We start from the raw sequence: 18,813 nt of genomic DNA on the forward strand, positions 1-18,813 counted from the left end.
TCAGACTTAGACATAATTTTAATTGAATAGAGTCTATTCAATTAAAATTTTAAAAATTCACACACACACACACACACACACACACTCACACACACACACACACACACACACAAACACACACACACGCACACACACACACACACACACACACACACACACACACACACACACACACACACACACACACACACACACACACGTTTAAAGTTCTCTAAAATAACCGGCTTTTCATAAAGAATTCACCCTAATCTAGCAACTCAAGCAATGAGGAACATCTACTATACTTTATGCTACCTGCATCTTATATATTGTCTTCTTACATGAGCATCTACGTGGCCGTTCTCTTAATTAATTAAAGTAACAAGAGCACAAAATAAAATTCTTCGTTGTATATTTTCCTTAAAGAGGTCTGAGTCTGCATCCAAAATTTTCTCGGCAGTAAGTACTTGAAAGTTTCCAATCATTCATAAGTACTTCACATTATTATTAATATATAGAAATCTGGAACATAATGCAATATTCAAATTAGTAGAAAATGTTTCTCACACGAGAAGTAACAACCTTATTAGTGCGATATTTAGAACAATATTGTTCATAAACAGTGTAACAAGTTGGACCAGAATTGTTTAACAGTTTCCCTCTTGATAAAAGAATCCTTCTTACAACTGCTAATAAATTCGAATATAAACAAGAGATGAAAAAGTATATATTTAATCAAGAAAAGCTGTGATTTTTATGCTATTAATTGCAGTCATCATATTTGTTATTATATTGTTCTTGCTGTTGTTGTTGTAGTAGTAGTTGTTGTTTTTGTTATTTATTGTTGTTGTTGTTGTTGCTATAGTTGAGAACATTAATCTTTTATTATTTTTATTATTACTATAGTTCCTATTATTTCTGTTAATAATAATAGTGTTATTGTTATTATTATTGTTATTATTATTGTTGTTGCTATAGTTATTACTATTACTGTTATTATTATTATTGTTTTCGTCATTTTTATTATCATTATTTTATTATTATTAAGTTACTGTCAGACACTTCTATTATTGTTTTTCTTTTCTGTACCGGTGAGCTACAGCTGCTGTATAATAGGATTCATTGATCTTGTTATACATTATAATTTGCTTGCATTCACATCCTCTGCTAGACTGAACAATAAACCATCAGAGGGCCTCTGCTCGATGCACCGTGGCTAATGTGCGTGTGTGTGTGTGTGGACTGTATGTACACCTTGAAATACTTTGTATTGTTGTGAGCAATAGATGCTTGCTTACTTACTTATTCACTTACTTACTTATCCACCTACCTATTTACTTACACACACACACACACACACACACACACACACACACACACACACACACACACACACACACACACACACAGTCAAGTCTTGCCTCGTGTTGTCTAGTCAAATGGTTGGACCATTACATACGTGCCATGCTGTGTGTCACAGGGTCTCTTATTCCCATCCACCTGTTTGTCTTGTCACACTATCCTGATGCTCCGGCCACCCACTTCAAGGCTCAACTCCTTCCTTCCCAGACTGAGCTTTGCCGGCCACGTCTCTCCTGCCCTGCTCCTCAATCGGAAAATTTCCTTGCAGGCTGCTGACGAGAGCAACTGTCGGCCTAAACCCTCCACCATGGCCATCGCTCCGACAGTTTGCGTCCATCGCATTAAGCTCATCAGCCTCATGGAAAACGTAGGCAAGGACGTCCTGACCTTCGTGTTGAAGAGCGGCGCGCTGAACGCCCCCACCACGCCACCAGGTGTGTCCCTCGCTGACTACCTTAATCAGCTCCCTCAAGGCTCGTCAGCCAACTATGTCAAGATGAATAACAAACAAAAGAGAGGAACACTGACCCCTACCGACCACCGCCAAATACAACGCTTCCCTTTATGGGACAAATTCGATGTGACTTTACTGCACAAGGCAATAAAGTTGGTGTGCGAAGGTGTGGCGGGAAGTAATGATCCCCAATGGCAAGACCCGAACACACTGGAAGGACTGGTAACAAAAATCAAAGATGAGCGGAATGAACTCTTTCATGAAGTGAGAGATTTCAGCGAGGCAGAGTACCAGGACAAAGTCAACGAGTTAGAAGACCTATTTATCCGACTCCTCGGCGCAACCAAGGGCAAATACCACATTCCCGACGCAAAACTGACAGCCGTGCAAGACAACGCTCGGCAGGTCATTGATACCTTCAGAAAAACAGGAATGGAAAAAGGAATTTTAAAAGATTATTTCAGTGCCATGCACCAAGAATTTAAGAGAGACAGTCAAGTCCACCTCAAAACAATCTATGAAAAACTGCAAACCTTTGATCCTCTGTCCTTCCTCACCAGTTCTCAAGGACCCAGACACAAGTATCACATCCAGGACATCTTCTGCAGGATGTCCCTCATGGAAGGAAGAGGACACGTACAACAGAGACAAGACATCGACACTTGCAACGTGCTAACAGTGACGCGCCGCGCAGGACAGAATCCACAACTGTGCACATCCTCATCGGCCACGCTGCCCACGCACGGCGCCAAGCCACAGCTTATCTTGATCAGGGGCATGGCAGGAAGCGGCAAAACGACCCTGCTCACGTTCCTTCTCTCAGAGTGGCTTCAGGACCCAAGCGCCTGCACCATCAGACACCTGCACGAGTACGACATCATGCTGCGTGTCTTGTGTCGCGAGAATGACGGCCCTTCCCTCCAGGACTTCCTCAAACAGGTCCTCCCAAATCATTTTGCTGTAATGGAGGAATACCTAGTCTCCCTTCTAAAACAATGCAAGGTTCTCTTCCTGATTGACGGCCTGGACGAATTGTCGTACGGCAGTCGATCAGACAGCCTTGTAAAAGACATTCTCAACGTCTCGAAACATTTATCAGACTTCACACTCGTATGCACATCGCGGCCAGAAACAGTGCAAGACTTCCTGAACAAATTACCTGATGGCTATGAGGTGTGGAACATGGAGATGAAAAGCCTCAGCCAAGAGCAAAGAACTCATTTTGTTATGAAGCATTACGACAGCTTCCCTGACAACAGAAACAAAGACCCTGTGAAGCTCCAACACCTCATGAGTCATTTGAAGTGCAGGGAGTACTTTGGACTGCCTCTGAACCTGCTGTTTGTAGCAACATTGTTTTACGAGAAACCTGACAGCATCAAGCTGGACATCACACAGACCAGTTTGTACGTCACCATACGCGACTGGAGCATACAAAAACTGCAAGCCAGACTAACAGATCATTCACAGGCCACACGGATCCACGAGGACCAGATCTACAAGGTGCTGGAGGACATGTACGACGTAGCCCTACAAGCTCTCCTGCAAGACCGAGTCACTCTGTCGAAAGAGGAAGAGTGGCGTCTGAAGGAGTCCTGTGACGGGAAAGGGCTTCCTTGCATGGATGTGATGGCGACATTTTTTAATCTGCAAGACATCAATGACAAGCTGGGGCATCATCAGAATTACTCGGCGCCCCACAGGAGCCTGCAAGAGTTCTACGGTGCATCAGGTATCGTCCACAAGTTAATGGAAGGCTCTCACTCAAGTCTCATACCACGCATGCTTCACGACCCGCCGCGCCAACAGCTTCGGAACTTGTGGAACCTGCTCCGGCACATGGCATGTCTCTTCTGCTACCCACAAACATCACTTCGTGCTTCAGATATACGACGCATGCTTCACTTCCCGCCACCCCAACAGCTCCGGAACTTGAGAAACCTGCTCCGGCACGTGGCAGGTCTCCTCTGCCACCCACAAACACCACATAGTGCTCCAGCCATACAAGTATGTTGACCATTCATTCTCTTTTCCTCATATTTGATCCATCCAGAGTTGTCTCAGGGAACCTGCACTACTGTCAAGCTCAGTGTTGATCCTTACTAGTCATTAGTAAAAAGAGTGTAAAAAATTATTGTAGTGACTCTACACACACAAGAAGTGGTGGAGGTGGTGATAGTGATGATAGTGGTGGTAATGGTGGTGATAGTGGTGATGGTGAGAGTGGCTGTACTAATCGTAGTAACTCTACACATACAGGAGGTGGTGGACCTGCTGGCGGAGACTGGGATGAAGAATTGTAATCATTGGCTATCCATGTTGGAGGACACTGAAGTGAACAGGACTGCCTTGGGTTGTGTTGCCAGACATATTACAAGTAATGAAAGGGAGCTGGTAACAATAACAAGCAGCACCATCACCAGTGCCAGTGCTCTCCTCCCCCTCATCCCCTCCAAGAGGATACGGATAGTGCTAAGCAGGAATGAATCAGACGTGCAGGGGCTTATCTTTGAACACCACAAATACATTAGGCTGTCCTTTCCCCACCAATACAGACATCCAGACCAAGCCACTCTCTCTGACGCCTTGCTGCGTGCCACACCAAGGTGGGTGGGTCTGTGTGTGTGTGTGTGTGTGTGTGTGTGTGTGTGTGTGTGTTTAGTTAGCACACACACACACACACACACACACACACACACACACACACTTATCATTGTTAATGTCATTCTTTTCCTAGCTGTTATAATAAATGTTGCAATTAATATTGTCATCATCATCACTGCCATACTCACATCAGTCATCAATGCATTATTGTTGTCACCATCAATAAAACTGAACTTGAGCCCAACCATTCATTAACAACTACAACTGTGCAGAAATAACCTTCTGGAATGTTTGCTAACTTTGATCATAGAATAGAACTTTGATCATCACAGAATGGTGACCATGATTATTAGGATGGTAAAGATGATGGTGATGATGGTGATGATGATGGTGGTGGTAGTGGTGGTGAGTGTGATGGTGGTGATAGTGACGATAGTAAATATGATGGTGATGATGGTGATGATTAGGGTTAGGATAATTATGCACCTAAAATTTGCTAAATATGCATACAATTATGCACTAGAATTTAGTAAAAATATGCATTAAAATATGCACTCATTTCTTAAGAAAAATATAATTAATAATAATAGGCTAATATTTCTTTTTAGCTTACTGTAACTGATAATATGAATTTTCTGCGATGATTTACCACAGACTTAAAAGTTGTGGCTGATGTGAAAAAAAAGGCAGGCACGTTTTTGGTGTATAAAGTACCCATACACCTCCTTACACAGTAATAACTGTCACTGTCACTTACGAAGTGTGTACCCAAATCCTGTTCAAAACCTGTTTTTGAATTATTCATTATGATACTCACAAGGAGTTATAATTATAAAAAAAAATATTATGTATAGAATACTCATCATAGACACCTAAGAACTAAAAAAGATATGCCGTATTAAGGAAAAGTTACAAGTTTGCATTTGTGTTTAAATATAGTCAAAACATGTATTTGCATATGCACATATGGATATGTATAAATATCCTAAACCTAGTGAATATGTTAATGATAATGATGGTGATGGTGGTGATGATGGTGGTAGTGATGGTGATGATGATGATGGTGGTCGTGATGATGACGATGATAGTAGTAATGATGATGATGATAGTGATGGTGATGATAGTGGTGGTGATGGTGGTGGTGATGATGATAATGATGATGACAAAGCAAAACAGTAAGATGAAGCTGGAGGAGGAGGAAAAGGAGAAAGAGAAGGAAGAGAAGGAGGAGAAGGAGGAAGAGGAGGGGGAGGATGAATGTGAAGGGGAAAGTGAGGGAGAAGAGGAGGAGAAGGAGGAGGTGAGGGTGAACGTGGAGAAAGGAAGGGGAATGATAATGATGATGACGATAATGATAACGATGATAACGATGATGATGACGATGAAGAGTATGATGATGATGATTATGATAATGATAATGATGATGATCATGAGGAGGAGGAGGAGGAGAATAAAGTCAAGTGTGAAGGTGAAGGAATAAGTAAGCTAGGAGGAGGAAGAGGAAAAGGAAGAGGAATACATAGGAGGAGCCAGTAGACACCTGCCAAAACGATAATTACTCCCAGTGAGGTCTAAAACACTGTTCCGGGAGTGCTGTGAACTTATCATTAAACCCAGCTGTGACCTCACTGAACGTTTCCCTTTGTGTCTCACAACACAAGGGGGCAGTCACAGCCTGCCCTCTAAAGACAACTCTCTTCCTCCTCACAAAACTACAAGCACCTAATAACACTCACACCCTTCACCAAAAAATTTTAAAATCATCATGGCGACTCCTACACCAGCCTCGGAGTCCCCATCTGGGGAGGGGACCATCAATATCCCCAGGTCGGACTACCTTTCTGTCGACGACCCTAAGTGTCTTGACACCCCCCTCAACTTTTTCTTCATTAACTTCTGCAACATTCGCGGTCTAAGATCTAATTTTCAATCTCTAGAACACCACCTCTCCTCTTCTAAACCTCATCTTCTTTTCCTCACTGAAACTCAGGTGATGAGGCAACTGACAGTAGCCCCTTTTCTGTTTCCTCCTACTTTCTCTATCCTCATTATCGATCCAAAGCTGGATGCTGCGTTATTGTGCGCAATGACTTAACCTGCTCTCGTGCCCACGCTCTTGAATCTTCCGAGTTTTCCACCACCTGGCTACGACTACAGAGTCACTCTCATACTAAATTTATCTGTGCTGTATACCTTTCTCCTAACTCCTCTGACTATAAGAAATTCTTTGACTACTTACCTTCCAAAGTGGTGCACATTCTGACCCTCTTCCCTTTTGCAGAGATCTCCATTCTTGGAGACTTCAATGTTCACCACCAGCTTTGGCTTTCCTCTCCCTTCACTGACCATCCTGGTGAACTAGCCTACAACTTTGCTATCCTCCATGACCTAGAGGAATTGGTGCAACACCCTACTCGTATTCCTGACCGTCTTGGAGATACGCCCAGCATTCTTGACCTTTTCCTGACCTCTAATCCTTCTGCTTATGCTGTCACCCTTTCTTCTCCGTTGGGCTCCTCCAATCACAATCTCATATCTTTATCTTGTCCTATCACTCCAATCTCTCCTCAGGATCCCCCTAAGCGAAGGTGCCTCTGGCGTTTTCCCTCTGCTAGTTGGGGGGACCTGAGAAGGTATTTTGCTGATTTTCCTTGGAATGACTACTGCTTCCGTGTCAGAGACCCGTCTTTGTGTGCTGAGCGCATAACAGAGGTGATAGTGTCTGGCATAGAGGCGTACATTCCTCACTCTTTTTCTCGTCCTAAACCTTCTAAACCTTGATTTAACACAGCTTGTTCTCGTGCTATACATGATAGAGAGGTGGCCCACAAAAGGTACTTAAGCCTTTCATCACCAGAATCTCATGCACTTTATATTTATGCCTGGAACCATGCCAAGTCTGTTCTCCAACTAGCCAAAAACTCCTTCATAAATAGAAAATGTCAAAACCTTTCAAGATTTAACTCCCCTCGTGATTTCTGGCATCTAGCCAAAAATATCTCCAATAACTTTGCTTCTTCTTCTTTCCCTCCTCTACTTCAACCAGATGGCACCACTGCTATCACATCTATTTCTAAAGCTGAACTCTTTGCTCAAACCTTTGCTAAAAACTCTACCTTGGACGATTCTGGGCTTGTTCCTCTCTCTCCTCCACCCTCTGACTACTTCATGCCACGTATTAAAATTCTTCGCAATGATGTTTTCCATGCCCTCGCTGGCCTAAACCCTCGGAAGGCTTATGGACCTGATGGGGTCCCTCCTATTGTTCTCCGAAAATGTGCCTCCATGCTTGCACCTTGCCTAGTCAAACTCTTTCAGATCTGTCTGTCAACATCTACCTTTCCTTCTTGCTGGAAGTTTGCCTACATTCAACCTGTTCCTAAAAAGGGTGACCGCTCTAATCCCTCAAACTATCGTCCTATTGCTTAAATTTCCTGCTAATCTAAAGTTTTTTAATCTATCCTCAACAGGAAGATTCTTAAACATCTATCACTTCACAACCTTCTATCTGATCGCTAGTATGGGTTCCGTCAAGGCCGCTCTACTGATGATCTTCTGGCCTTCCTTACTGAGTCTTGGTCATCCTCTTTTAGAGATTTTGGTGAAACTTTTGCTGTTGCCTTGGACATATCAAAAGCCTTTGATAGAGTCTGGGACAAAGCTTTGATTTTCAAACTATCCTCCTATGGTTTCCATCCTTCTCTCTGTAACTTCATCTCAAGTTTCCTTTCTGACCGTTCTATTGCTGCTGTGGTAGACGGTCACTGTTCTCCTCATAAATCTATTAACAGTGGTGTTCCTCAGTGTTCTGTCCTGTCACCCACTCTCTTCTTATTATTCATTAATGATCTTCTAAACCAAACTTCTTGTCCTATCACTCCTACGCTGATGATACCACCCTGCACTTTTCCCACGTCTTTTCATAGACGTCCAACCCTTCAGGAGGTAAACATATCACGCAGGGAAGCCACAGAACGCCTGACTTCTGATCTTTCTAAAATTTCTGATTGGGGCAGAGCAAACTTGGTATTGTTAAATGCCTCAAAAACTCAATTCCTCCATCTATCAACTCGACACAACCTTCCAGACAACTATCCCCTCTTCTTCAATGACACTCAACTGTCCCTCTCTTCTACACTGAACATCCTCGGTCTGTCCTTTACTTATAATCTGAACTGGAAACTTCACATCTCATCTCTAGCTAAAACAGCTTCTATGAATTTATGTGTTCTGAGACGTCTCCGTATTCTGAGACGTCTTTTCTCACCCCCCCCACCCCAAAGCTGCTAACTCTGTACAAAGGCCTTATCCGTCCATGTATGGAGTATGCTTCACATGTCTGGGGGGGTTCCACTCATACTGCTATTCTAGACAGGGTGGAATCAAAAGTTTTTCGTCTCATCAACTCCTCTCCTTTAACTGACTGTCTTCAGCCTCTCTCTCACCCAGGTAATGTTGCATATCTAACTGTCTTCTACCGCTATTTTCATGCTAACTGCTCTTCTGATCTTGCTAACTGCATGCCTCCCCTCCTTCCGCGGCCTCGCTGCACAAGACTTTCTTCTTTCTCTCACCCCTATTTTGTTCATCTCTCTAACGGAAGAGTTAACCAGCATTCTCAGTCATTCATCCTTTTCTCTGGTAAACTCTGGAACTCCCTGCCTGCTTCTGTATTTCCACCTTCCTATGACTTGAATTCCTTCAAGATGGAGGTTACAAGACACTTATCCACCAATTTTTGACCACTGCTTTGATCCTTTTATGGGACTGGCATTTCAGTGGGCATTTTTTTTTTATTAGATTTTTGTTCCCCTTGGCCAATATCCTTCCTATATAAAAAAAAAAATACATAGGAAATACGATTGACATAAGTCTCACATCTGTAGTGGGTAAGGTTAAGGAATTAATGATACATGATAAAACAGTAGAATTCCTGGAAAGAAGCGCTATCATAAAGGACACTCAACATGGATTTATAAATAAACGTTCCTGTTTAACGAATATACTGGACTTTTTTTTTCACGACATGTATAATATATATGATAATACCAGGTAAGTATAGTTAATTTTGATTTCCAAGAAAGTATTTGATAAAAGTTCTTCACAAGCGTCTCCTACATAAAGGTGAAGCTCACGGCATGTCAGTTGACCTCGCTGCGTGGATAGAGAATTGGTTGACAGACCGCAAATAGTGGGTAGTAATTAACGTAATTCTTCAAACTGGATCAATGTAAGTAATGGCGTTAATCAAGGATCAGTATTAGAACCGATCCTCTTAATAGTGTAAATCAATTATATAGACGAAGGGATCACATGCAAATTGTCAAAAATTTGCAGATGATACTAAAATTGCTAGCAAGGCTGACACACCAAACCAACGTTAAATTTTGCAAAAAAGACATAAACACTCTCAATGAATGGCCTGAAAAGTGACTTATGAATTTTGATTTTGATAAAATGCCACTATTACATATTGGAAATAGTAATTCACAGGATAATTACAAAATGGGTAACATCCCCATCAAGAGTACGGATGCCGAAAAAGATCTGAGAGTTTTAGTATCAACAGATCTTGAACCCCACCCCCCAAAAAAAAAAGAAAATTGTACTCAGGTCGTTAAAATTGACAGTAAATTAAAAGGCTTCGTAGGAAGATCTTTCACCGCCAAATCTGAGAAAATAATATTGGCCTTGTACAACTCGCTCACACGTCCTCATCTTGAATATAACGAATAGTTTTGATCACTCTACTACAAAAAGAACATTAAGAAATTAGAAAAAAAAAGAAAATAGAACGTAGAGTAAAAAAAATTATCCCAACGCTTCGCAATAAACCACACTCTACTACAAAAAGAACATTAAGAAATTAGAAAAAAAAAAGAAAATAGAACGTAGAGTAAAAAAAATTATCCCAACGCTTCGCAATAAACCACACGAGGATTGCCTAGAAAAACTAAATCTATTCCTTCTACCCGGAGGGTTTCACAAATATGATATCTGAACTTTTCTTAACACTCAACCAGTGTAGTGTTACAGAAAACAATGGCTTCAAATTAACAGGTAAGCAATTTCAGACAAATGAACTAAAACATTTTTTCTTCAGTCGTTTCATAAATATCTGGAATTATCTTCCATGAAGCGTCATTGATTTAAAACCTATCTTGTCTCTGTCTTTTTGCAAACTTTAGCGTTGCTTTGGTGAGTCAGCCTTGCAAGCAATTTTAGTATCATCTACGAATTTTGACGATATACATATGATCCCTTCGTCTATGTCACTGATATATATTATCATAAAGAGGATCGGTCCTAATACTGATCCTTGATTAACGCCACTACTTACATTGATCTAATTTGAAGAATTACCGTTAATTACTATCCGCTATTTGCGGTCTGTCAACCAATCCTCTACCCACGCAGCGAGGTCAACTGACATGCCGTGAGCTTTATCGTTATGTAGGAGGTGCTTGTGAGGAACTTTATCAAATGCTTTTTGGAAATCAAAATTAACTATACCCACTGCCCTGGTATTATCGTGTATATTGTAAACGTCGTTAAAAATGTCTAGTAAATTCTTTAAATAGGAACATTTATTTCTAAATCAATGTTGAGTGTCCTTTATGGTATCGTTTCTTTCCAGGAATTCTACTGTTTTATCATGTATCATTAATTCCATAACTTTACCCACTAAAGATGTGAGACTTATTGGGACGGAAGTTATGCCCACTGAAATGCCAGTCCCATAAAAGGGTCAAAGCAGTGGTCAAAAATTGATGAATAAGTGTCTTGAAATCTCCCTCTTGAAGGAATTCAAGTCATAGGAAAGTGAAAGTTCAGAAGCAGGCAGGGAGTTCCAGAGTTTACCAGAGAAAGGGATGAATGATTGAGAATACTGGTTAACTCTTGCGTTAGAGAGGTGGACAGAATAGGGGTAAGAGAAAAAAGAAAGTCTTGTGCAGCAAGGCCGCGGAAGGAGGGGAGGCATGCAGTTAGCAAGATTAGAAGAGCAGTTAGTATGAAAATAGCGGTAGAAGACACCTAGATATGTAACATTGAAGCGGTGAGAGAGAGGCTGAAGACAGTCAGTTAGAGGAGAGGAGTTGATGAGACGAAAAGCTTTTGATTCCACCCTGTCTAAAAGAGCAGTATGAGTGGAATCCCCCCAGACATGTGAAGCATACTCCATACATGGACGGATAAGGCCCTTGTACAGAGTTAGCAGCTAGGGGGGTAAGAAAAACTGGCGGAGACGTCTCAAAACACCTAACTTCATAGAAGCTGTTTTAGCTAGAGATGAGATGTGAAGTTTCCAGTTGATATTATAAGTAAAGGACAGACCGAGGATGTTCAGTGTAGAAGAGGGGGACACTTGAGTGTCATTGAAGAAGAGGGGATAGTTGTCTGGAAGGTTGTGTCGTGTTGATAGATGGAGGAATTAAGTTTTTGAGGCATTGAACAATACCAAGTTTGCTCTGCCCCAATCAGAAATTTTAGAAAGATCAGAAGTCAGGCGTTCTGTGGCTTCCCTGCGTGATATGTTTACCTCCTGAAGGGTTGGACGTCTATGAAAAGACGTGGAAAAGTGCAGTGTGGTATCATCAGCGTAAGAGTGGACAGGACAAGATGTTTGGTTTAGAAGATCATTAATAGATTTATGAGAAGAACAGTGACCGTCTACCACAGCAGCAATAGAACGGTCAGAAAGGAAAGTTGAGATGAAGATAAGAAAGGATAGAAACCGTAGGAGGATAGTTTGAAAATCAAAGCTTTGTGCCAGACTCTATCAAAAGCTTTTGATATGTCCATGGCAACAGCAAAAGTTTCACCAAAATCTCTAAAGGAGGATGACCAAGACTCAGTAAGGAAAGCCAGAAGATCACCAGTAGAGCGGCCTTAACGGAAGCCATACTGGCGATCAGATAGAAGGTTGTGAAGTGATAGATGTTTAAGAGTCTTCCTGTTGAGGATAGATTCAAAAACTTTAGATAGGCAGGAAATTAAAGCAATAGGACGGTAGTTTGAGGGATTAGAACGGTCAGACTTTTTAGGGACAGGTTGAATGTAGGCAAACTTCCAGCAAGAAGAAAAGGCAGATGTTGACAGACACAGCTGAAAGAGTTTGACTAGGGAAGGTGCAAGCACGGAGGCACAGTTTCGGAGAACAATAGGAGGGACCCCATCTGGTCCATAAGCCTTCCGAGGGTTTAGGCCAACGAGGGCATGGAAAACATCATTGCGAAGAATTTTAATACGTGGCATGAAGTAGTCAGAGGGTGGAGGAGAGGGAGGAACAAGCCCAGAATCGTCCAAGGTAGAGTTTTTAGCAAAGGTTTGAGCAAAGAGTTCAGCTTTAGAAATAGATGTGATAGCAGTGGTGCCATCTGGTTGAAGTAGAGGAGGGAAAGAAGAAGAAGCAAAGTTATTGGAGATATTTTTGGCTAGATGCCAGAAATCACGAGGGGAGTTACGAGTAGATCTTGAAAGGTTTTGACATTTTTTGTTTATGAAGGAGTTTTTGGCTAGTTGGAGAACAGACTTGGCATGGTTCCGGGCAGAAATATAAAGTGCATGAGATTCTGGTGATGGAAGGCTTAAGTATCTTTTGTGGGCCACCTTTCTATCATGTATAGCACGAGAACAAGCTGTGTTAAACAAGGTTTAGAAGGTTTAGGACGAGAAAAAGAGTGAGGAATGTATGCCTCCATGCCAGACACTATCACCTCTGTTATGCGCTCAGCACACAAAGACGGGTCTCTGACACGGAAGCAGTATTCATTCCAAGGAAAATCAGCAAAATACCTCCTCAGGTCCCCCCAACTAGCAGAGGCAAAACGCCAGAGGCACCTTCGCTTAGGGGGATCCTGAGGAGGGATTGGAGTGATAGGACAAGATAAAGATATGAGACTGTGATCGGAGGAGCCCAACGGAGAAGAAAGGATGACAGCATAAGCAGAAGGATTAGAGGTCAGGAAAAGGTCAAGAATATTGGGCGTATCTCCAAGACGGTCAGAAATACGAGTAGGGTGTTGCACCAATTGCTCTAGGTCATGGAGGATAGCAAAGTTGTAGGCTAGTTCACCAGGATGGTCAGTGAAGGGAGAGGAATGCCAAAACATTCCTCTCCCTTCATTGAAGACTCCAAGAATGGAGATCTCTGCAAAAGGGAAGAGGATCAGAATGTGCACCACTTTGGAATTTAAGTAGTCAAAGAATTTCTTATAGTCAGAGAAGTTAGGAGAGAGGTATACAGCACAGATAAATTTAGTATGAGAGTGACTCTGTAGTCGTAGCCAGATGGTGGAAAACTTGGAAGATTCAAGAGCGTGGGCACGAGAGCAGGTTAAGTCATTGCGCACATAAACGCAGCATCCAGCTTTGGATTTTGGAAGAGGAGAGGTGGTGTTCTACAGATTGAAAATTAGATCTTAGACCGCAAATGTTGCAGAATTTAATGAAGACAAAGTTGAGGGTGGGTGTCAAAACACTTAGGGTCGTTGACAGAAAGGCAGTCCGACCTGAGGACATTTATGGTCCCCTCCCCAGATGGGGACTCCGAGGCTGGTGTAGGAGTCGCCATGATGATTTTAAAATTTTTGAGTGAAGGGTGTGTATGTTATTAGGTGCTTGTAGTTTTGTGTGTAGGAAGAGAGTTGTCTTTAGAGGGCAGGCTGTGACTGCCCCCTTGTGTTGTGAGACACAAAGGGAAACGTTCAGTGAGGTCACAGCTGGGTTTAATGATAAGTTCACAGCACCCCCTGAACAGTGCTTTAGACCTCACTGGGAGTAATTATCGTTTCGGCAGGTGCCTACTGCCTCCTCCTAGGTGAGTTGTGTTAGTGAAGTTGTGATGCTTTGAGAAATTTGAGCTGGTCAAGCAGGGATATTCTGGAAGAGTGTGCTGTGAAGGGCATCTGAGGAAATTTATATCTAGGGTGTGTCCAGGAAAATATTTCAGCAACCTGTGAGAGGGTTAAAGGTGTTTTGCACTATTGATGATGATTTTTTTTTTTTTTTCATGTAGAAGGGACACTGGTCAAGGCCAACAAAAATCTAATAAAAAAAGCCCACTGATATGCCAGTCCCATAAAAAGGTTCAAGGCGGTAATCAATAATTGAGGGATAAGTGTCTTGAAACCTCCCTCTTGAAGGAATTCAAGTCATAGGAAGGTTGAAATACACAAGCAAGCAGGGAGTTCCAGAGTTTGCTAGTGAAAGGGATGAATGATTGAGAATACTGGTTAACTCTTGCATTAGAGAGGTAGACAGAATGGGGGCGAGAGAAAGAAGAAAGTCTTGTGCAGCGAGGCCGCGGAAGGAGGGGAGACATGCAGTTAGCAAGATTAGAAGAGCAGTTAGCATGAATATAGCGGTAGAAGACAGATAGAGATGCAACATTGTGGCGATGAGAGAGAGGCTGAAGACAGTCAGTTAGAGAAGAGGAGTTCATGAGACAAAAAGCTTTTGATTCCACTCTGTCTAGAAGAGCAGTATGAGTAGAAAGAACCCCACAGACATGTGAAGCATACTCCATACATGGACGGATAAGGCCCTTGTACAGAGTTAGCTGCTGGGGGATGAGAAAAACTGGCGGAGACGTCTCAGAACGCCTAATTTCATAGAAACTGTTTTAGCAAGAGATCAGATGTGAAGTTTCCAGTTCAGATTATAAGTAAAGGACAGACCGTGGATGTTCAGTGTAGAAGAGGGGGACAGTTGAGTGTCATTGAAGAAGAGGGGATAGTTGTCTGGAAGGTTGTGTCGAACTGATAGATGGAGGAATTGAGTTTTAGAGGCATTGAACAATACCAATTTTGCTGTCAGGCGGTCTGTGGCTTCCTTGCGTGAAATGTTTACTTCCTGAAGGGTTGGAAGTCTATGAAAAGATGTGGAAAAGTGTAGGGTGGTATCATCAGCGTAGGAGTGGATAGGACAAGAAGTTTGGGTTAGAAGGTCATTGATAATTGATTAATAAGAAAAGAGTGGGTGACAGGACAGAGCCCTGAAGAACACCACTGTTAATAGATTTAGGAGAAGAACAGTGACCGTGTACCACAGCAGCAATGGAACGGTCAGAAATAAAACTTGAGATAAAGTTACAAAGAGAAGGATAGAAGCCGTAGGAGGGTAGTTTGGAAATCAAAACTTTGTGTCACACTCTTTCAAAAGCTTGTGATATGTCCAAGGCAACAGGAAAAGTTTCACCAAAGTCTCTAAAAGAGGATGACTAGGACTCAGTAAGGAAAGCCAGAAGATCACGGAAGCTATACTGGCAATCAGATAGAAGGCTGTAAAGTGATAGATGTTTAAGAATCTTCCTGTTGAGGATAGATTCAAAAACTTTAGAGAGGCAGGAAATTAAAGCAATAGGATGGTAGTTTGAAGGATTAGACTTCCAGCAAGAAGGAAAGGTAGATGTTGACAGACAGAGCTGAAAGAGTTTGACTAAGCAAGGTGCAAGCACGGAGGCATAGTTTCAGAGACAATAGGATCTATCTGGTCCATAAGCCTTCCGAGGGTTTAGGCCAGCGGGGGCATGGAAAAAATCATTACGAAGAATAGGTAATAGGTGGCATGAAGTAGTCAGAGGGTGGAGAAGAGGGAGGAACAAGCCCAGAATCGTCTAAGGTAGAGTTTTTTTTTTTTTTCAAAGGTTTGAGCGAAGAGTTCAGCTTTAAAAATAGATGTGATAGCAGTGGTGCCATCTGGTTGAAATATAGGAGGGAAAGAAGAAAAAAAAAAAAGGTTATTGGAGATATTTTTTTGGCTAGATGTGAGAAGTCACGAGGGGAGTTAGATCTTGAACGATTTTTTGACTAGTTGAACAACAGACTTGGCATGAGATTCTGGTGATGTAAGGCTTCAGTACCGTTTGTGGGCCACCTCTATATCATGTATAGCACGAGAACAATGAATGTGAAACATTAATTAGCAATAAGAAATTAAGTTTTTTCTAATATATATATATATATATATATATATATATATATATATATATATATATATATATATATATATATATATATATATATATATATATATATATATATATATATATATATATATATATATATATATATATATATATATATTTTTTTTTTTTTTCACATTGAAGCCGCAGTCAATCATGTTCTGCTTTGTCTTCGTTATTTTAAATCAGTTTGTATTTGTTGTATGATTTTTTTTTTTTTGGCTGAATGGCTGATTTTGATGAACGCGTTCCACTATTTGGGTTTATTGGTAACGTTTGTTAGCCTATTTTTCAGTTTAACAGATCATTCAAGAGCTTTATTAACATAAAAAAAAATAAGAACGTAAAAAAAATAATGGAAGCTGCAAGAAGCGACCAGGCTTGCACGTGTTAGTCCCTGTATGAAATATACCTACTCGTATCTATTTCCACCTGTCATCCCCATCCATAAACCCGTGTAATCTTCTCTTAAAGCTCCCTAACGTCCTAGCACTAAAATCATGATTATTGAGTCCGTTTCACTTATCTACCACTCTATTTGTGAACCAATTTCTTCCTATTTCTTTTCTAAATCTAAATTTTCAAGCTTGAACCCGTTGTTTCATGTTCTGTCCTGGTTGTTGATCCAAAGAATTTTGCTTACATCCCCCTTGTTATAACCCTTATACCACTTAAAGACTTCTGTTAGGTCCGCTCTTAACCTTCGTCTCTCTAAAGAATGTAAATTCAACAGCTTCAGTCTCGCCTTGTAAGGAATAGTCCTCATCCCCTGTATCCTTTTAGTCATTCTCTTCTGTACTGATTCTAACAGACCTATATCTTTAATGTATATCTTTAATGTAATGTAGGGACCAGAACTGCATAGTGTAGTCTAGATGAGGTCTGACCTGCGCCAAGTATAATTAATTGATTGATTGAAGACACCACAATGTCTCAAGTCTAAAATATGTGAGGTGAGCTACTACGGCAGAATTCTACTTCTGCAAACCAAACTTCTAGGATAACGGATAATATCTTAGTTGTGGATTACTGTGTAAATACTTGTCCAATCTAATTTTGAAGGCTGTAACTGTTCCGCAATCGACGACACTAGAAGAAAGAGAGTTCCAAACATTGATAACGAGATTATAAAAGAAATGTTTTGCTTCATTTGACAAGAATCTCTTACCAATCATTTTGTAACTTTTCCGCCTTCTTGATACATTTGACCAGTCAACTGTAAAATAATGACCTGCATTAATGTTGTTGAATCCATTGAATATATATAAAAAAAAAAAAAAAAACTTAAATCAGATCACCTCGCATTCTAAGTTTTGAGAGATTAAAAAGATTAAGTTCCTTAAGTCTTTCTTCATAGGGTCTCAGCCTCGGAATAATTTTTGTTACTCTATTTTGAACTCTTTCCAGCTTTTCAATGTCTTTTCTTTAATAAGAGGACCAAAACTGTACGCAGTATTCAGGATGGGGTCTGAACAACGAATTATAAAGATTTAATATAATTTTTTTTCTTATTTGTTTTCAAAAACACGGCCAATAAAACAATTTTTTTTAGCTGTTTTGCCCAGCTGTGAGCAGTGTTAACCAGGTTTTGAATTGCTTGATATTAAGACTCCAAGATCTTTTTCTTTATTTACTGCGCTGTCGGTCATTCGTCAAATACTGAAATTGACTGTTGTTACTTCTGTTGTGCAATACTTTACATCTGTCAATGTTGAATTTCATTTGCCATTTACTGGGCCAGCAAGTCAATCAATCTATTCGTCAATCTGACTGAAGTCTTTCTCTGTCTCTTGCCGTAGTTTCTTTACAAGCAATTTTCGTATTATAGGCAAATTTCGATACTTTGCACATGCGACCATTGTCAATGTCATTTATATAAAATAAGAAAAGAACAGGACCAAGTACAGATCCCTGGGAAACGACACTTTTTACATCAAACTAACTGGGCAAAAAACCGTTTACAACCACTGTTTATTTCCGCTCATACACCCAGTCTTTCAATCAGCTGTGAATATTACCGGAAATACCGTGTGACAATGCTTTACTAAGCAAACGTTTATGAGGAACTTTATCAAACGCTTTCTGGAAATCTAGGCATACTATGTCTACTGCTCTACTCTCATCGTAAACATAAAAAAAATATAACGGAAACCATGTTGCAAGTCATTCATTATATTATTATCTTCTAAAAATTTGACGATGTTGTTGGAAATGATTATCTTCATTACTTTACATACAACCGATGTCAGGCTAAATGAAGATTGGAGTTACATTTGCACATTTCTAATCGGATGGAACTTTACCAACGTTAAACTTTGTTAAACGTTAAAATTTGTTAAACAAAGCTGTTTGGTCTCTTTAAAAATTCTAGGCGAAATTTTGTAAGGGTCCAAAGCTTTACAAATGTTCATTTTATCGACAGGTCGTATAACATCGCTTTCTGTAATGA

The 18,813-nt window shown here is 40.8% G+C and overlaps 1 protein-coding gene across 2 annotated transcripts in view; it reads left to right on the forward strand.

The window, feature by feature from the left end:
• The first annotated feature begins 974 nt into the window (after positions 1-974).
• LOC135110169 (uncharacterized) overlaps positions 975-18,813 on the forward strand; it is a 47,672-nt gene continuing 29,833 nt past the window's right edge. The window contains exons 1-2 of one of the 2 annotated variants that reach the window (XM_064022161.1): positions 975-3,802; positions 4,055-4,401. In XM_064022161.1, coding sequence (XP_063878231.1) covers positions 1,505-3,802; positions 4,055-4,401 — 2,645 coding nt within the window. In that variant the 5' untranslated portion in view covers positions 975-1,504. The remainder of the gene's footprint in view (positions 3,803-4,054; positions 4,402-18,813) is intronic. The other variant, XM_064022160.1, reaches the window with a different exon arrangement.

The sequence above is a fragment of the Scylla paramamosain genome, chromosome 20 (assembly GCF_035594125.1).
Source record: "Scylla paramamosain isolate STU-SP2022 chromosome 20, ASM3559412v1, whole genome shotgun sequence".
Lineage (NCBI taxonomy): Eukaryota > Metazoa > Arthropoda > Malacostraca > Decapoda > Portunidae > Scylla > Scylla paramamosain.